The sequence below is a fragment of the Pungitius pungitius genome, chromosome 9 (assembly GCF_949316345.1).
Source record: "Pungitius pungitius chromosome 9, fPunPun2.1, whole genome shotgun sequence".
In the NCBI taxonomy this organism is placed as follows: Eukaryota; Metazoa; Chordata; class Actinopteri; order Perciformes; family Gasterosteidae; genus Pungitius; species Pungitius pungitius.
In genome coordinates, this window is record NC_084908.1 from 3,475,175 (window position 1) to 3,492,746 (window position 17,572).

The 17,572-nt window shown below is 44.5% G+C and overlaps 2 protein-coding genes across 2 annotated transcripts; one reads left to right on the top strand and one right to left on the bottom strand.

The window, feature by feature from the left end:
- Positions 1-11,281: 11,281 nt before the first annotated feature.
- On the bottom strand, positions 11,282-13,180 carry LOC119218144 (transcription elongation factor 1 homolog). Its single transcript, XM_037472326.2, has 4 exons — positions 13,041-13,180; positions 12,596-12,733; positions 12,422-12,492; positions 11,282-12,229 (listed from the first exon to the last, which is right to left on the bottom strand). Exons 2-4 carry the CDS (start codon positions 12,709-12,711, stop codon positions 12,165-12,167), a joined length of 252 nt encoding a protein of 83 aa, XP_037328223.1. The 5' UTR covers positions 12,712-12,733; positions 13,041-13,180; the 3' UTR covers positions 11,282-12,164.
- Positions 13,181-13,281: 101 nt separating this feature from the next.
- Positions 13,282-17,501, top strand: pld6 (phospholipase D family, member 6). The gene is made up of 4 exons (XM_037472324.2): positions 13,282-13,856; positions 14,568-14,749; positions 15,158-15,387; positions 16,625-17,501. Exons 1-4 carry the CDS (start codon positions 13,845-13,847, stop codon positions 16,903-16,905), a joined length of 705 nt encoding a protein of 234 aa, XP_037328221.1. The 5' UTR covers positions 13,282-13,844; the 3' UTR covers positions 16,906-17,501.
- The last annotated feature ends 71 nt before the right edge of the window (positions 17,502-17,572 follow it).

The following is a 17,572-nucleotide window of genomic DNA, read 5'->3' on the forward strand; positions in this document are numbered from 1 at the left end:
CTTTTTCTACCTGTATCTAAATGTGAACCCACTTTGCGAAGCTATCGTGTTATAAGAGTAGTTTGGCGTCGGTTGTTAATGCCACTGTTTGATCCGTCCTGTCCAGTGATTTCCTCCCACTGACTTTGGGGAACCAGTGGCACGGACCGCTGTGCGACACAGAGGTAGGACCTCTGAGTTTTGTATAGTTTTGTACAGTAAATAGGTTTCTTTACGCGGTATATACTACATTATCATTCCGTTTAAACCGTGTGAACGATGCGAGGCTACCTGAACCCTGTCCTGTGGGATCTCATCCCTTCAGAGGGTCACCAGAGGCGGGTTATTCCAGAGTACGCGATGCGTTATATAAAGAAGGGATTTTATTAGGTGTGTGTGCGCGTGTGTGTGCTTATTGGGATTAGTGTGTGTACGTTTTTATAGTGAGCACATTGTATGGCAGCAAAACTGTTAATTCGGCAATCTGTTTTCTTAAGTTAAACCGTCCAAAGTAGCTGCTATAATTACACACCTGTGCTTGTATGTAAGTGCAGGCCATCAAAGGACCCCTGCCAAGGCGCCTCTAACAATGCCTGTTAAAGCAGAAGGTGCTCATTATAGGTCTGAGATTACCTTAAGGAAAACTTTTCGGTCTGGATTTTTTTTGTAAACAATTGAAGGGGTGGAGAACATGGTACATGTCCAAACTGACATTATTTTCATGTTAAAAATGTCTCTGTTTTGTATTTATTTACCTAAATAAATTGCGATTACCACACATGGCTGCCTGCTCTGCATTGTTTTCACGTGATGTTTTTTTTTTCTTCCTTGCACTCTTTATAGTAAGGATAAAGCTGTGCTGTTCTTAATGCTTTCATTTCAAAACGCTGACATGCAGGAGCCATGACGACTGTCGACTTGGAAGCGTTGCGATTACTTACCAGGTGAAATATCGATGAACCTTGAAAGGAAAAGCACAGGTGTTACTAACAACATTAACGTTGGCTCTGTTCTTCTTTCTTGTCCCAGCAAGTCACGTCCGATTTAAAATACAACGGATTTATTCTATGAATATTCAAATAACATCACCCCTAATATGGCTGACTTGTTAACAGTGCCGGTGTGTCATAGAGTTGCTACAACAACACAATGTCCCATGGACAAAATACATCTACTTGTGGACTGTTACAGAGCTTTAGAGGTCCGGTCCACGTTTCCAAGCCTTGGCCTAGTTTTCCATGATAATTAGAATTATGTCATTTGGAATTCTGAAAATACAAGAGATCTTTCAACTCTTGGTCAGCGTTAAATCTTTTTAAATGTGGATTGTGTAAATGGTATATGATCAGACTGCAGAAGACATTGACTTGAGCAACAACGCATGCTCACTGACCTCAGTAATAAACACTTTATTGTATTGTATTTACTGCATTTTTTATACTTCCACACAGAACTTGTTTTGTATCTGTACCGTTTCCTGTATATTTTATGCTCATCGACTGTTCCTACAATTACTTACATTTATTAGGAGTGAATAACTATGACTACAAAGTCCAACCCTAAACACGTCAGGACGCAGTGGGTCCGGCGCACCTCAGTTCAGACAGTTGTAGCAGTACAGTGATGCGGCCACTAGGTGGCAGGGCAATCCAAAGGGGGTGGGGGGTTGTTTTAAATCCACCGGTTTTCATATTTATTAAATCAATCCGCACGTTGCGAATGTAAAAAAATATGCAAAAACAGAAAAAGGGGATTTTAAAATGTTTTCCACACGAGACCTCTGCTGGCCCACATGTGTCATCAGTCATCAAGCTAATAAATGTAATGTAATGGCGCAATTACTTTGAAATGTAGACAGAGGCTAATTCTCCCTCCCCCCTCTCCCCCTCTCTCTCTCTCCCTCCCTCTCTCTCTCTCTCTCTTCCTCGCCCCCTCTTTGTGTTCCTTTGAGTTTGTGCTTGTCAGTCTTGTTAACGACAAGGAACACACACACACACACACACACACACACAGAATTCTCTGCACTCTCCCGACAACATTATCTTTTCCGGAAATTGCTTCTCAAGCACAGCCGGAGCCCCATTAGAAAAGAAGAGCTCTACGCTGTAACCTTTTTAAAAAGCCATTAGTGATGCACCTGCTTCTCTCTCTCTCTCTCTCTCTCTCTCTCTCTGTTCCCATTTGTGTGTCCTATTTGTCTCTCTTGTTAACACTGACACACACACACACACACACAGTTTCTCCATCCTGATTGCCAGCTTCCCAGTTCCCAATCCGACTGACTACGGAGCAACGTAAGCATCTTTCCCCTCCAGTTAGAGTGCGAATCACTGACATTTTAAAAGTTCTGCATCTAAATGACACGATTTACAGGACTTGTGACTGTTGAATCAGTGTTTGGGACATGAGTAATTCCCTCTCAGAGACACACACTGGTAAAGCAAGATTATTCATGAAATGTAATGTCACCGTAGAGAGCATGGTTTACTCCAGCGGAGATGAATCGGGATTGATTCCTGCAAGGTTTGCCTGAATGTACAAATGAGCTTTTAATTGCAAATACTGCTCCCAAAGTGATTTAGTGTTCACGTCATAGTTTTCTGAAACCACACACATTGAAAGCCATTAGTCTGCGTCTCAAGGGCTTTTGTGTTTTGCTGACTTACTTTAAGTGCCTCCAATCCTAAATGAATCGGAGTGTCATGACATACTGACATGCAGATGGACGTGTGTGATAGCAAAGGGGTATATAATGTGAGCTTATTAAATATATTCAAGATTTTAAATTTAAGTGGAGTAAGAGCCAGCAGATTCTTTCAAGAAAAGGAGTGGAGCTTTTACGGTACAAAACCATGAAGGATTCTTCTTCTCTCTTGATTAATTCCCTCTTGGGTAAACATGGGTTCATGGTTCTAATGGCTTTGTATATAAAACAACATGATGTTCATTAAGGCAATTATGGTACATCTAGCTCAAAATAGACCATAAAGCAGAGTATGATTTTGGGGCGGGGCCACCTTGTTATTGACGGATCGATACCAAGGCGTTGTCTATTGTCTGGGTTTTTAGCTTTCACCAATTGTGACCCTCTCACAGCGGTCTCACAAGTTATTCATATTTTAATGGCAACCTTTTTGTGCCCTAAAATGTTTTGTTTAGCACTTCCTTCTAATGAGCTTATGTTATTTGCTGCGGTAAAATAAGATGGAGACGGCCATTAACCAAGATGTCGACAACCAAAGTGGACAGGATGGCAAAAGAAAAACTACAAGGGCCAAGAAGGGGATGACCAACAGCCACGATGCAAATGAATAAAACCAAAGAAGGCGCTAGCCAACAATCAAGATGGCCAAGAGGCCCAAAAGCTAAGAAGGGGACGGGCAACATGTCAAACCTAAGATTTGCATTGTGGGTATTGTAGGCGCCAGGTTTCGACAAGGTGGTAAATTGTATTTATGTTTGAAAACTGTCCATCATGGCAATTTCACAGGAGACCAATGGAAAACGGGTTGTCTGTACGAGTTGTGTACGTGTGTGTGTGTGTGTGTGTGTGTGTGTGTGTGTGTGTGTGTGCGTGTTCTCGTGATTTCCTGTGGTGAGTTGAACTTTGCTCCCTGGCTCAGTGTCTCTCTGTTTGCCGTAATGTTCCTGACCCTGAGGTCACACACTGTCTGCCGCTGAATCACTGTGTGTGTTTGTGTGTGTGTGTGTGTGTGTGTGTGTGTGTGTGTGTGTGTGTGTGTGTGTGTGTGTGTGTGTGTGTGTGTGTGTGTGCGTGCGTGTGTGTGGAGAAAAAAAAGAAATACAAAGAGGAGAAATCAAAGGGGTGAGTGTAAGTGAGTGAGCTGAGGGAGACAGGAAAGTGCACGGATGAGCGTGGTTTATCACATCCCAAAACAAACCAGCAGCCGCTGGGTAATATAAACATACTCTCTGTCATAGTAAATTACAAATATTGGTCTTAGTCTTGCTGCAGTCTCCTGATTATTCTCAATCGTCTGCCTCTGACAATTATGAAGCCATTAACGCTGTGTGTGCGTGTGCTTGCATGTGCATGTGTGTGAGGGAGGGAGGGAGGGAGGGGGAGAGACCGACTTGGTTGAGGAAATATGCTGCTTTATCCTTTATGGCCTTGAAGGCTCCAGTACCTTACAGCTCCAGCCTTGTGGGTTCTGCAAACATTCTATTGACCTGTTTCAGATGTCTTTAAAGAAAGCCAAAGGGGGAAAAAGATGAGAAGACATGTGAAAGAATGAAAGATACATTAATATTTATAGAAATCCTAAATCATAGAAAATCAAATTTAGCTGAAGCGTTTAGCACACACACACACACGTACACACACACACACACACACACCAATTTGGAGTTTTCCAAGGCGGAGCTCCTTTACAGTTCACCAGATGAGGAGAGGATTACAAGAGACCTTAATGCCAACCCCATTCAGCATGTCTGCTAGAGAGGACCATCGACCGGATACAGAGGTCCTAGGAGACCGGATTAGGAGCTGGAACACACACACACACACACACACACACACACACAGACACCACAGGCTATAGAAACCTCCGTTAAGACCCTGCAGGGAACATCATCCAGGACGTACAACGCAAGTCCCATTTCAGTCAATCGATTAAAGCACTAATGACTGAGCGAGTGGAGGCTTTGTCTCCCACAATGCGTCCAATACGCATCCGTGCTTATTTTTCATTTGTATTATTCATCTTTTTTTTTTATATAGTGAACAGTTAATCAGGCAAATGTGTCAAAAAAGTTGTTGGTTTAAAATGTTCAAATTCAAACCCCTATTGTGATCATATTTTATTCTTATTTCTGTGCCAACTTCTTGTGACAATGATTCCTTTCTATATAAACTATTACACTGCTTATGATGTCAAATAAAACAATTCCACAGCACTGTAAAGTTTGGTCCAAAAGAAGACCTGGGCGTTTAAATAATATTTGACACCATTGTAGGCCTAAAATAAAGGCAGCGTGCTTAATTATTTATTGCAGATGATTGCATTGTATTTTACAGGTTTGTCATGTCCTATCCCTATTAATATGAATATTGTAGAGTCAAAACACACACAGGAACAGGTCCAAATGACCCTTCTCTAAGCCCCGCCCCTGCGGTCAGAGTAAAGGGGAGCACACTGTCACTAACTGCACTCCCTGCCAAGGTACGATTTAAAAGATAAGCAGATAGAAGTATCTACAACATTGGTTGGATCCAGGATGTAATAAAACGAACAGGAACAACTAAGTTCCTGTAGAGCCGAGTAGACTAGATTGAGCATTTGTAAACATTCAGTAGTACACAGTCTCATTGTCAGAAAGGAGAGAAACATATATCCTCTTATCTGAAATGGATGATAATGGGAAGAAAAAAAACTGCATGAGAGATGAAGTGTAGAGGGATGGTTGTCGGACCATGATGGGAATATGCTGCTAGGATTGGCCGTTGTGCTTTTGAGGGTGGGACCAGCGAAAAGGGCCCCGATCAACTGGGAGAAACACCCAATGAGTCACTTAAAACCGACGGTGTAAACAAGCCTTGGAATTTTGAGGGCCCCCATCTGACAACAAACTTCCTGTAAGCTTCTCTTCTCTATTACTATGGCCACCAGTGAGGAGGTCTCCGCACCCCAGATTGGCAACCACTGCTCCATTGGGCATGCTGTTCGGCACCAGGGTGGCATGGAGCCCCCCCCCCCCCAGAAGAAAAAAAAGAAAAAGGATGCTGCTGCTGCATACAGGCTCCATCGCTCCATCCCTCCCTCGGAGAGAAAAAAACAAGGAGTGGTTATGTGATTCCCCACAAGCGAGGAGAAGCGCACAGGAGAGAAAGGACCAGGAGGAGGGGGGAGCAGGAGGGAGGAGGGGGGGGGGGCGTTTCCCTGCACAGCATCGCCTTTTCTCACACCTAAGCATGGATACAAATGTGTGGCATTACTAGAGCGTCTTCTTCTGGAGGGGGTGTGTGTGTGTGTGAGGGGGCGGGGGGGGGGGGAGCGGACGTCGAGGTGGACGCGGCGGTAAGTTGTCATTTTCTTTTCTCCGATGCTGTACTTTCGACAGTTTCGCGTGGATCGGCGTCGCTCGGGGGTCCCGTCACTTGAGACCACCCAGTGTACGGAGATTTAGAAGATGTTTATTCCGGCGACGGGGAAAAGGCCGGAATGGAATCTCTCTGCGGGGGGGGGGGGGGGGGGGGGGGTCGAGCGCGCGGCAGCGTTGCGCGGCGCCGGATCAACGCCCCGTGGATTCCTCCTCGGCTGCACGAGCCGACAAGCAAACAGGTCGGTCCCATCAGCATCTCTCTCAACTAAAGTTCCTGTCGGATCACTTCACGAGCATCTTGCACCCGCGCGCGGATGAACCCGCAGCTGCTCTTTTTTTCTTTTTTTAAAAAAATCCTGCTAAATAATAAAGACAAATGTGTTTTCGAATCTTCTCCACGCTCCCTGCAAAGCGTTAAATATTCAACTCCCCACGCACGCAACCCGGGAACTGGGTTCTCCTTGTCAGTGGGAGCGGATGTATTTACAAACAAAGAAAGCTTAATATCCAAGCCTGTCACGTAGAATACAGGTGCTGCAATTGTACACTGTGTATGTGCGCGCGCGTATGTGTGTGTGTGTGTGTGTGTGTGTGTGTGTGTGTTGGTGTGTGGTTATCTGGGCTAGTAGGCCAACTGGAGCCCATGTGTCCGGGCCCAACAAAATTCTTAAAACCAAAGAGTTTGACACTAAAACTTTGGCAGATGGGGTTTATTCTGCACTCCCGGCTGAATTCGTTGACGCATGCGGTCCCTTTACTCATTTATTTTTATTTTATTCTATTTGTTTCGCCTGGGTAGAGGCTATTAGACTCCGCAGTGTGGCCAAAGTGACTGGAACGATTTGCTGTTGCAGGCGTGAGCATGAACATAACGGCGCCTTTAGTTCCAAGCAATTAGGCGGTAATGTGCAAAGCGGCCGCCCAGCATTAGTCTACGTCTCCATCTCGATGCCCGTCGTCCTGTCTTTAGCCTGCGACACATGCCACTTGTGGTTGTGCATCCCACTTGAAGCCCCAGGTACATTAAAGGATTGATACGTCTGTTGCATCAGGCATTTACATAAAAAAGCAGATGTCTTTTATTGAGGCCCTGCAGCTGGAGCTTTTTCAATCAAGTCAATACAGGAAATGGATTTTCTTACAAATGCAAACCAGATGTCTCTTTCCCGTTGAAAATAAAGTTGTCAACTGGTCCGCATTGCTATTATTGGGCTCAGCTGTATGATTGCAGGGTCAATTTACATGTATTAAAATAGGGCCTTGTGGTGAATTCCAAAGTGTTAAAACTAAGCTCATCTTCAGATGAGACAGAGACGTTCCAGTGACAGCCGACTGTCCTGTGCGGTCGAGGAGCGCAGCAGCAAATGTGTGTATTTTTACACCATCTCTGACACCTATACGTGCATCTCTTCACGGCTCTTGGTGAGAACAGAAGACGCGTCCACTTGACTTGTCATCATCATCCTCAGCCCAGGACATGGACAGTTGGGCACGGAGGATGGTGGAGAGAGAGAGAGAGAGAGAGAGAGAGAGAGAGAGATGAGGAGAGAGCTAGAGGAGAGTAATGAGGGAGACAGATGTCAAGATCTTCTCATGGATTCGACCTGCTGGCACTTCCCTCACAGGAGACGGAGGGTTAGGCTGACGAGCACAGGTGTGAGTGAGGGGAAAAGAGACTGTCGGTGGCAACGTGACTTTTTTTAACATCTGGGAATGTTGGGTTCCACACACGAGCTGATCTGAGGACGTTGGAAGCGGGGAGGAGAGGGGGATGAGAGGGTGAACATGAGGGCAAGAGTGGATGAGACCACCAAGGGACCACCATGATGAAAACGAGCAGAAAGGTTAAAAGACGGCAAAGTGAGAAGAAGTGGGGAGAAAAAGAGAGAAAGAGAGAGAGCAAAGGAGACATTAAACTGGATTTTTCTGAGGGGTGGGGGTAGGAAGTGATAAGGCCCCGCCAACCTCCCTTTGCCCAACCACTCTTCTTTACCATGCCTCATGCCACATGCCACATGCCTCGTGCCTCATGCCCCATGCCACATGCTACACGTCTCATGCCTCGTGGCTCATGCCCCATGCCACATGCCACATGCCACACCCCTCATGCCACACGCCTCATGCCCCATGCCACATGCTACACGTCTCATGCCTCGTGGCTCATGCCCCATGCCACACGCCTCATGCCACACCCTTCATGCACCATGCTTTATACCCCATGCCCCATGCCTGCCATGGTAAAACCGGGTCCCCTTGGTGAAGCTCAGGTGCGATGCCTGTGTGTGGATACTGTTAGCTGTATCGGTGTAACACCATGTCTGTGTGACATGTGTATGAACACCATCTCTTTTGTGCCTCTCATCCTGTAGGTGCAGTCCTCACAAAGAGTCGCCTCCACCCACCAACCTCCTTACTCCCAACACCACTGCGACCTCACACAGAATGCATGAGGAGGAAGAAGAAGAAGAAACAAATAAAAGAGAAATGAGCCCCAGAACCGGGAGGAGAGGGGGAGAGGCAGAGGAGAGAAAGGAGACGGAGTGGAGCATTGTGGGCCCCTTTGCTCGACCACGGGTATTCTTGGGTTGATAATACAGATGTGGATGTTATTGCTTGAGAATACGCGTAGTCGAGTGGAGGCTTCATCATCTACAGTGGACCCAAAAGCAGAGCTCCAATCAGTAGAGTATGCCGAGGCGTGACACCGGGCACACACGCGTGAATGTACACTAGCAAGCTGAGCTGGTGACAGCGGCACGGGCGGTTTATAATGAAGCACCCAGAGGTGACTTTTCCTGGGCTTTATTTTGTTCAATCAGAAAAGGTTTTGTTATTTTAAAATGGAATTCAGTGGCTATAGCCAAATCCAATTGGATTGCCAGCAGCTGAAGAGTTGGGTTTTTTCTTCTCTCTCTCTCTCTCTCTGTCTCTCTCTCTCTCACTCTGCTGGGTTTATCAACCATGTTTCTCTCTCACACCTGTGGAATAAATGAGTTGGTCTCGCTGGCCAGGTTTAGCTTTCCCTACTCTGCAGTGCTGCTGGGGAGGACTCGCACCTTGCATTTGAGATAACCCCCCCACCTGAGGCATTAGTTTCGGGGAGCTTAACCACAAAGTCCCCATCCTCAGACTTTAATTCCAAACCCTACTTGATTACATTACCCTTGTCAGTCAGTGGTGCTTACGAGTGAGCCGATAATCTTATCAGCTGACGAGCTGCCCGTCAGAACCCCCCTGCAACAAACTCTTTCCCTCGCGCTGAGTGGAAATGTGCAAAATGAATATAAATTAAATTGGCTCCTCGGACGCAAGCGGGACGGTACATTGCAACATGAGCAGAGCCTCCCATCTCATCTGACTCCCCACGGCTTGTGCTGCGGGAGTGTGTGAGAGTTTGATGCCTGAATCGGCAACAGGCGATGTAACACATGAGAACATGTCAAGACTCGCACCCCTGTCTGACATCCCAGCCTTTGGGCTCAGCTGACTGGCTGTATATAATTGGCGGGGGTGGGGGGGGGATCACATGATCTAGGCCAGAGGGGAAATTATGGGATTGATGGATTTTACGAAAACAATACAGACAGACTCCCCCCATATGTTTGAATACACACACACACACACACACACCCCGCAGCTGGGTTCACTGGGTCCAGTGTGCCAGTGGGGAAATAAGGGATTGATTGATTTTATGGGTAACTATTTTTAGTCAGAGTGATGGATGTTTATGTCTTTTATTGATCAAGTCGAGGTGTGGGTCTGCGGCGTTCTTGGACGTCGTGGTGTGCTGATTGATCAGGTGATGGGATAAAAGAGCCCCGGTTTACATTTTTGGTGCATTAGCATTATTGCAAAAGTTATAAATTAGAAAATCAACATTTCATTGCAAATTCAGCAATATATTAGCATTCGTTTGCAAATGTGCCCGTGATGAATTGCATCTCATGCGCCACTCCGTGATTTCTTACTACTGTGTAAGCAAATCTGGTATTTATTAGTATGGTGTGTAATTATAATATATACGAATCTTCACTCTCACGTTGTGTAAACTTGTTGATCCGCCAAAGCCATTTCTGTGTTTTGTGTGTGTGTGTGTGTGTGTGTGTGTGTGTTTGCGTATGCGCTACTAAGCAACAAAATGACTATTGTGAGGTCAGTTCCAGGTGCCTAGCAACCAAAATCGCTCAGTTTCCCTGGCAACCGTTGCCTCGCACTCACTGTGTGGGTGATTGGCAGCCTTGACAACGGAGACGGCAGTGACACTTGACCTCGCGTGCTGAATGGGAGAGGAGAAGGAGCGAGCGAGCGAGGAGCCAGTGAGTGGGTGGAGGGGGAGGCAGGGGGAGGGGACGCTCGAGGAAGACAGACGAGGGACTAAGTGATAATCATTCCCCATTGTGATCATCCCCCAGCATGTTTCATAAGGCGTCATCTATACCCCGCAGCTGGGGTCCATCATCAGACGCAGCACACTCACACGCTCTACCTGGCCGGAGAGGCCGGGCGGGCACTCCACATCTCATCTATTATCACTCAGCCCTGCACCGGTGCACGGCCCCCGCCGCACTGTGTCTTCTTTTATTTGTGATCTGCCTCATACGGGCCGCCACGGGAGGACTACTAAAAAAAAATAATGGGTCACAGGTGCGACGTGCACTCGAGACATTTTACTTTGGGTCTGGCACTGCAGGTGTCTTTGACCCCTTTGAATTTGAGTGCTGTTAATGTGTGTGTGTGTGTGTGTGTGCGTGTAGTTCCCTCTTCTATGCACTCGTCGACGGCCCTCTCATTAGTACATTTCTTGAAAACAAAAAGTTCAATGCTGACTCGGCCTGTGAAATGGTAAAAACTTAAATAAAAAAACCGTGAGATGTCGTGTGTGATTTCACCTTACTCCACTTTTACAACACTTGTGCATTTATTTAAACCGTATTCGTAATTGTGAGATTTACCATGCATTTGTCACTAGCTTGTGGTGCTCAGTTGCCGCGCTGTCCTAATCAGAATCAGAAAACGTTTATTGCCATTATGGAAATTGTCTTGGCGGTTGGTGCATGACGGAAGACAGTACAATAATGACAACATAGTGCAGCATCATTCTCCTGTATAAAAAAAACATCTTTACGACAAAAATAAATCAATTGAAAAAATCCAGTGTATCAGTAACAAATCTTTTCTGAATTTAGTGTTAAATATCAATGCAATAAGTTGACTTTAAAAAAGAATAATAGAGGAGTAATGAAATCAAGAGTTAATGCTCCTTTATTTCCAAGATAACACTTCCAGGTGCTTTACATTAAAGAAAAAACAGCCTGCTTTTCAACACTTCTGGCTGTTGCATAGGTAAATAAACAGCCAATATTAACATTTGATTTCAGGATTAAACTATTCGGTAGATATGCTCATAACAAAGATTCATAACAAAGATTATTTGATTATTTTTTTTATTTGTCCATGTAAAATCAAAACATAAAATCAAATGAAAAACTGAATGATTAAAGAACAATTCAAAACCTTTGGTTTTAGCAGCTAAGTGTTAATCTCCCACATTACCGTTCCTCTAACCAGTGGAATGACCTAATGTTGTGACACGACGGTCTTTGAGAGGACGAGGAGGACTGTGGACCCGACCAGTAACACCACGCCTGAAATGTGAGAATGCGGTCCGCACACGTCTCTTTCTCGTAATGCTCATCAAAAAAAAAATAAGAGAGTTGACTCTATTGATTTCACAATGAAATACGATAAGATGGGAGCCCTTTTTTTACTTACAATACAAAAGGTTACTAATAGAAAAAATATGTTTCGGTAATTAACAATTTTTAGTGGTTAAAAAAAAAAGTCACTGCCGAATAGTTAAAAATAATTTTTGGGACACAAATAAAATTTGTCGAAAATAGAAAACTTGCTCAATGCGTGACAACAAATCGGGTCACGTAGCAAACATCGAAATTGTGTCATGGCGCTTTTTGCAGCAGTTCACACAAACTGAAACTCTCCAAGTGACTAGAGAGAAACCTTAGAATATATTTTAATTCTCAAATGTCCTCTGACCAGCTCGATCCGATCGGGCCCGTCCTCATCCGTTTCAAGTTCCTGAAAGTCCTCCAGCTTCACGGGGGCTACTGATTGGCCGTTTCACAGGCATCTATCCAATCACTGTACACGTCGACTGCCTCCGACAGATCTGAGGAGCAACAGGTTAAGAATTCAAAAGGTTTTTGGTTGATGAAGACTGGATGATCAGTACTTTGCAGCGCAATAAAAATGTCAAAGCAAATAAACAAATATTAGGATGCTGTATTTATCTCATTAATTAGTTACAGTAAGACAGAGGAGGTGACATAGTCATCGAAAAGCCACGCATTGAAAGGAATACAGGTGATGGGGGTTTGGAACTCCTCCAAACAGACGGTGCAAGATATGATTCCAGTATTTCTGCTTCTTTCCCTGTTGAAAGAAGAACAGAGAAAAAATAAGTGTGTTAACAATCACATACGAAATAAACAAATCAAGCTTGAAGCAGGCAGGCAATTCGTGTGATATTCAGTACATTTTGACGTCACATGACTTCTCGTGATTGCAGAACGGACAGGTGAACTGAGAGTCCAGATCCCCAGTCATCTTCTTCTTCGGTGGGGGCTTTCGTTTAGACTTGCGCCGACCCATTGCACACAAAAGTCAGTCGAGTCTGTGTGAGGAAGAGACGAAAACAAACACTCAAACAGCTTCGACGAGTATAGCACGTACGACGTTTGAAAAGTCCCCCCAATAAGAGTCAACCCTCGACTAGTAAACACCTCAAGCTTCTGCTCCATATTGTTAGCAACAAAAGTTAGCAGGCTAACGTTAGCATGTTTGTTGTTGCCTCATGATAAAAAGGCGAGTTAAGCAGAATCCGGTGAGAGAGACTCGCGGTTCTTTGCTACGAGAAACCGATGCAATCAACTTGATTATGAGAGTTAAGTATTATCGAGTAATGGGTTATTTTTGTTTACCTTTACTTTCAGAAAATGCACGTTGCGATCGAAGAGGTTTCCTTAAAGACCCGGCGCCGGCAACTGTGTTTGACGCTAAATGATTGGAGGAGAGCATGCGCTTCTCGGACACTCATTGGCTCTGTGGCTTGTCAGTCACCTTGTTTGCTAGACGCCAACACCGGAAGCTAGTATCCTACTGGTTCCCTTGTGATCAGTAATAGTAGAATTTTTCCATGAGATTTTGGATATTTTGCAGGAAATTCGGTGGAAAGATGTAGGATACTCAGAGTTTTGTTCAGCAAGACAATATGTACAAGCGTTCATCATTTGTACATTTTGAAACTTGCATTCGACAGTAGTAAAAAGTTGAAGTTAGGCTACGAACGAACTAACGTAACGTTAATTAACGGTTGCAAAAAAAAATCTATGGCGGTAATGACGCATCGCTTAGTCTCATTTAGCCACCTTTTTAAAGACACGTAACAACTTTAAAAATATCACGAGGGGGGTATTCACTCCCGTGTTTTATATCGTATAAAACATGTTAAAACCTCTTAAACTGGCGTACAAAAACTCCAAGAGGGAACCGGAAGTGCAGAAATGCCGATTAGCCGGGCCCTAAAGGATACTAACGTGAACTCTTGAATCACTATTCCCACGGGGTGGCGACAGAAGCTAACGTTAAGGTTCTCAGGTTTGGTGTGTTGTCTAAAATACTCCCGTTTAATGTAGTCTGCGTATTAAGATATTTGCATTCGGCGTGGTTTAAATGGCGCTCTTCTTCTCCTCTCAGTGTTTGATAACGTGTGGTTCCACCGTGTAATGTTAATTAACGTAAGTATTTTTGCTAACACGTGGTTACCAATTTAGCGACATAGCTTCCCTAGCTAGGAACTCGTTGCTGTGACTTTACCTGAGTACAACGCTTGAGATGCTTTTACATTAGCTAGTTGAGTATTTAGAAATGGCGCTTACATACATCAGGGCAACCTTTGACTTTAGTGTGCATTTTGACAATTTCTTGCATTTTTTTTTTGCAAGTCTCAAGGAAATATGGAACTATCGGTTATGTGCATGAATTCATTCGTTAATGTTAATTTCTAAAATAGAAACATATTCTGCACAATTCGTTCTTTTACCTCAAATCTTTTAAAAGAGTACAAGTTAATACTTGTACTTGAACCAATATAGAATTTTTAACCAAGCATTTTTTTCACAGAGCAGTGTTTCTAAATGTCTCTCAGAAAGTCAACACCTCGTGTGAAGGAAAAAGCATCATATGTTTGTAAGTGCACCATTTCAAATAGATTTGAGTTTATTAGACATGATTAACAACATTCTTATGGTTTTAGGTTTCACAGTTAAAAATATTCTGTGTTTGACCTTAACTGGTCTGATCAATAACGATTTAAGTAGTTCATTAAATAAATGTATAATGATTTTGCAAAATGACCCCAACCTTAAAGATACACGCTTGGTAGCCATAATCCACTCCGGTTAGTCATCGTGTCAAACAGAACCCACAAGTGCTTTCCTCCCGCGTAGCGAATGTCGGTGTTGTGGACGGCGAAGGTGCTGGGCCTGGGTGCCGTGGCTCTTTCTCTCGCCGTGGAGCTGCTCGTCCGCCTCCTCCGTCGCCTCGGGCCCTCCGGGACCCTCAACGAGGTCCTCTTCTTTCCCTCGGAGGTGGCCTGCGTGGAGCACCTCTTCTCTTCCCTGTCGGCCGGGTGAGCGAAACGTTATCGTTGCAACAAGTTTTAAAAAAAGCAAAAGAGCTTTGTGTTTTCCTCTGGGCCGCTGTGCAGTTATGGGGGCCGCTAATGCAAAACACTCACAGGCCATCGGTAAGTTTAGTCAGTGCCATAACCATTCCTTATCCCGCTTATTTTTATTTGTTTTACCTACTGAATTTCTTTTCCACATGAAATAATACTTACATGTTATTTGCATTTCTGCCAACTTGAAATCTGCATTATTTTTGCTTGCATAAAATTGTTGAAATCGCCACATTTGGATTCCTTACTTTCCGCCCGATTTGACTGTGCAAATGGAAAAATCATGCAAGGCATTTAGGTCACTCTGCTGAAGATCAGCTGATAATGTGACAATAAACACTTGGACTTTGTCTCCCCCAGTTCCTGTGTCTGCCCGTTGCGTCACGGCATCGAGACTTCTCTGTCCCGTCTCCTCCGCCACATCATGTCCGCCTCCTCCTCTCTGGACTTGTGCGTCTTCGCCTTCTCCAACGCCAACCTGTGCCGGGCCGTGCTCACGCTGCACGCGAAGGGGGTCACCGTCCGCGTCCTCACCGACAAGGACTACGCCATCATCACTGGCTCCCAGATAGGGGTCCTCCGGAAGGCCGGTGAGAGACACAAATCACTTCAACCTTTCATAAAATCACTTTGCAGTATATATACTACGTGACTTTAACGATCACTGCAACCACAACAATTACACAAAAACGGGGAACCATTCGCTCTCAGCACCCCAGAGAAATAAAAGTCACCCTAAAACTCCATGAGGTCTTTATGTTATGTTATTATTTCTTGTGGATCCTGGTCTCGCTGAAAAAAAATAATCTGCGTTTTCTGGATAATCATTGTCAGTGAGTCCCATGGGCTTCCTTTTTTGGGGAATGGAGACCCGATCGAAAACAGAGGTTTCCACAGCGAGCCCTCCTATGAGTCGGAGCCGTCACACTCTGAAAGCTCTGGAAAATGTTTGTGTCTCACTTTCTCTCTCAGCCCTCCGCATTTAATACATTAGCGCCACTGTATACTGTCAAGTAAGAAATTGGCAAGGCGGGCAGCGAGTTTCATTAGGCAAAGTGTTTCTACAGTGTGTCGAGGGAGCCGCTTTGGCACAAGGGACAATCCACTGCAGTTTCAATGATGAATGTTTGGTCTACATTCAATTTAATATTTTAATAAAGGTATAATTTTATGGTCCTCAAATAACTGAAAGTGACTGGTTTACTATCGCCAGTCTTATTTTGTCCAAAGGCTGAGTCCTGGGGTCACAACTGGAAAGATTCCTGAAAAAAAGATTTCTAAAAAGCCAAAAGAGGCCTTTCATGCAGAGCGATTAAGGGGGGTCATGGGGATCCGTTCCTCTGCAAGAGTAATGGACTGTTAAAAACACATTTTAATAATTGTTTTTCAGCTTCTTTAAAAAGCCTTTGACTTCCCCCCCCCCGCCCCCCTCAACAGAGGATTTGCATGTCTAAAGTCTACGGCATAAAATATGTATCAAGTAATCAATAATGAACATTCATAACCAAATCAGCCCAGGTTTTAGATTTTACAGCTTATTTATAGGTTTTTCAATCTTAATGATTTCTTCTGTTAAGTCTGGAGAAGAAAAAATAAATCTGTGTCTTATGGTTCTATGGTGAGGATGAAAACGTTCATGCAACCTTAATAAATGAAACGATGTTGCCGTGTGGTTGAGTAGTGAAATGCTGAGGTTTAAAGGCATTCTGCGTATTCCACGGCTTCTCGCGTTCAGGTCGAAACCCGTTCTTTCAATGTCTTCACACAAAGCAGGCCGTGTAGTAGCTCCACGTTCTCCACCCTCTGCTCCCCCCCCCCCCCCATCAGGGATCTGTGCGCGGTGCGACTCCAGCTGCGTTCACATGCATCACAAGTTCGCGCTGGTGGACGGCCGGCTGCTGCTCACCGGCTCCCTCAACTGGACGCTGACGGCGGTGCAGAGCAACACGGAGAACGTGCTGGTCACCGAGGAGCCGGACCTGGTGCGACCCTTTGTCGAGGAGTTCCACAGGTTGTGGGAAAGCAACGACGTGGCCATGGACCTCTGGTCAGGTGACCAAAAGTCTGACACCAGATCCAGCGACGGAGGTAGAAAGCATGCGTGTTAAGTCTGGCAAGGCATTATGGGCCGCAGCTCATTGGTAGTGTTGTCGTTCAAGATGATTCAAGTTTCATGGCAGTTTTAGAAAAGAAAAAAACGTATCTGAAGAGTTGTCTAATAAACCAGAGTCTGCAGTTAAGAAAACATGTTTGATTTAGTTAGAACAGGACTAAGATTATTTTAGTCAAGTTAATATTTGTTATACGGTTACACTGTTTTTAAAGTTTTCCCCAGAAAAGTTATTTTAATTTCTTTAAGGTTATAATGTAATATCTATTACATGATACTTTTTCTCCCTTGGGAAGAAGTAGATTATCTATGGTACTTACAAATTTGAGTTTAATACCTTTTATAAATTTAATAAAATACTAAAACCATCACCCAGTCTATGACTCAACTCTAAAATTCCCTGGCTGTGTAAACCAGTGCTCTCAGGGACCAGGTTTGGCCGAGCACCAATAAAAAACCCTGTTTCACAATGCACTTCTGGCAGGTCTGTTGCATCACTGCCCTGCAGCCAGAGTTTTGTTTTCTCTCTTGCACCAACATGATTTTCTTTCACTCGGGTGTTAATACAAAAAACGTGCTAGCACTCTCAATGCTTAACAATACCATCCTTTTGAGGTTTGCAAAAAACAACAACAACATAAAACCAAGTGGAGCGGCTGTGTCCT

Excerpts from the sequence above, each read along its gene's own strand:
- pld6 (XM_037472324.2), top strand. Across the intron at positions 14,750-15,157 it reads TTCTCTTCCCTGTCGGCCGG|TTCCTGTGTCTGCCCGTTGC; the intron begins GTGAGCGAAACG and ends TGTCTCCCCCAG. Across the intron at positions 15,388-16,624 it reads AGGGGTCCTCCGGAAGGCCG|GGATCTGTGCGCGGTGCGAC; the intron begins GTGAGAGACACA and ends CCCCCCCATCAG.
- LOC119218144 (XM_037472326.2), bottom strand. The coding sequence starts at position 12,711 with ATGGGTCGGCGCAAGTCTAAACGAAAGCCCCCACCGAAGAAGAAGATG. Across the intron at positions 12,493-12,595 it reads AAGTCATGTGACGTCAAAAT|GGAAAGAAGCAGAAATACTG; the intron begins GTACTGAATATC and ends TTCTTTCAACAG. Across the intron at positions 12,230-12,421 it reads GTTCCAAACCCCCATCACCT|ATCTGTCGGAGGCAGTCGAC; the intron begins GTATTCCTTTCA and ends GTTGCTCCTCAG.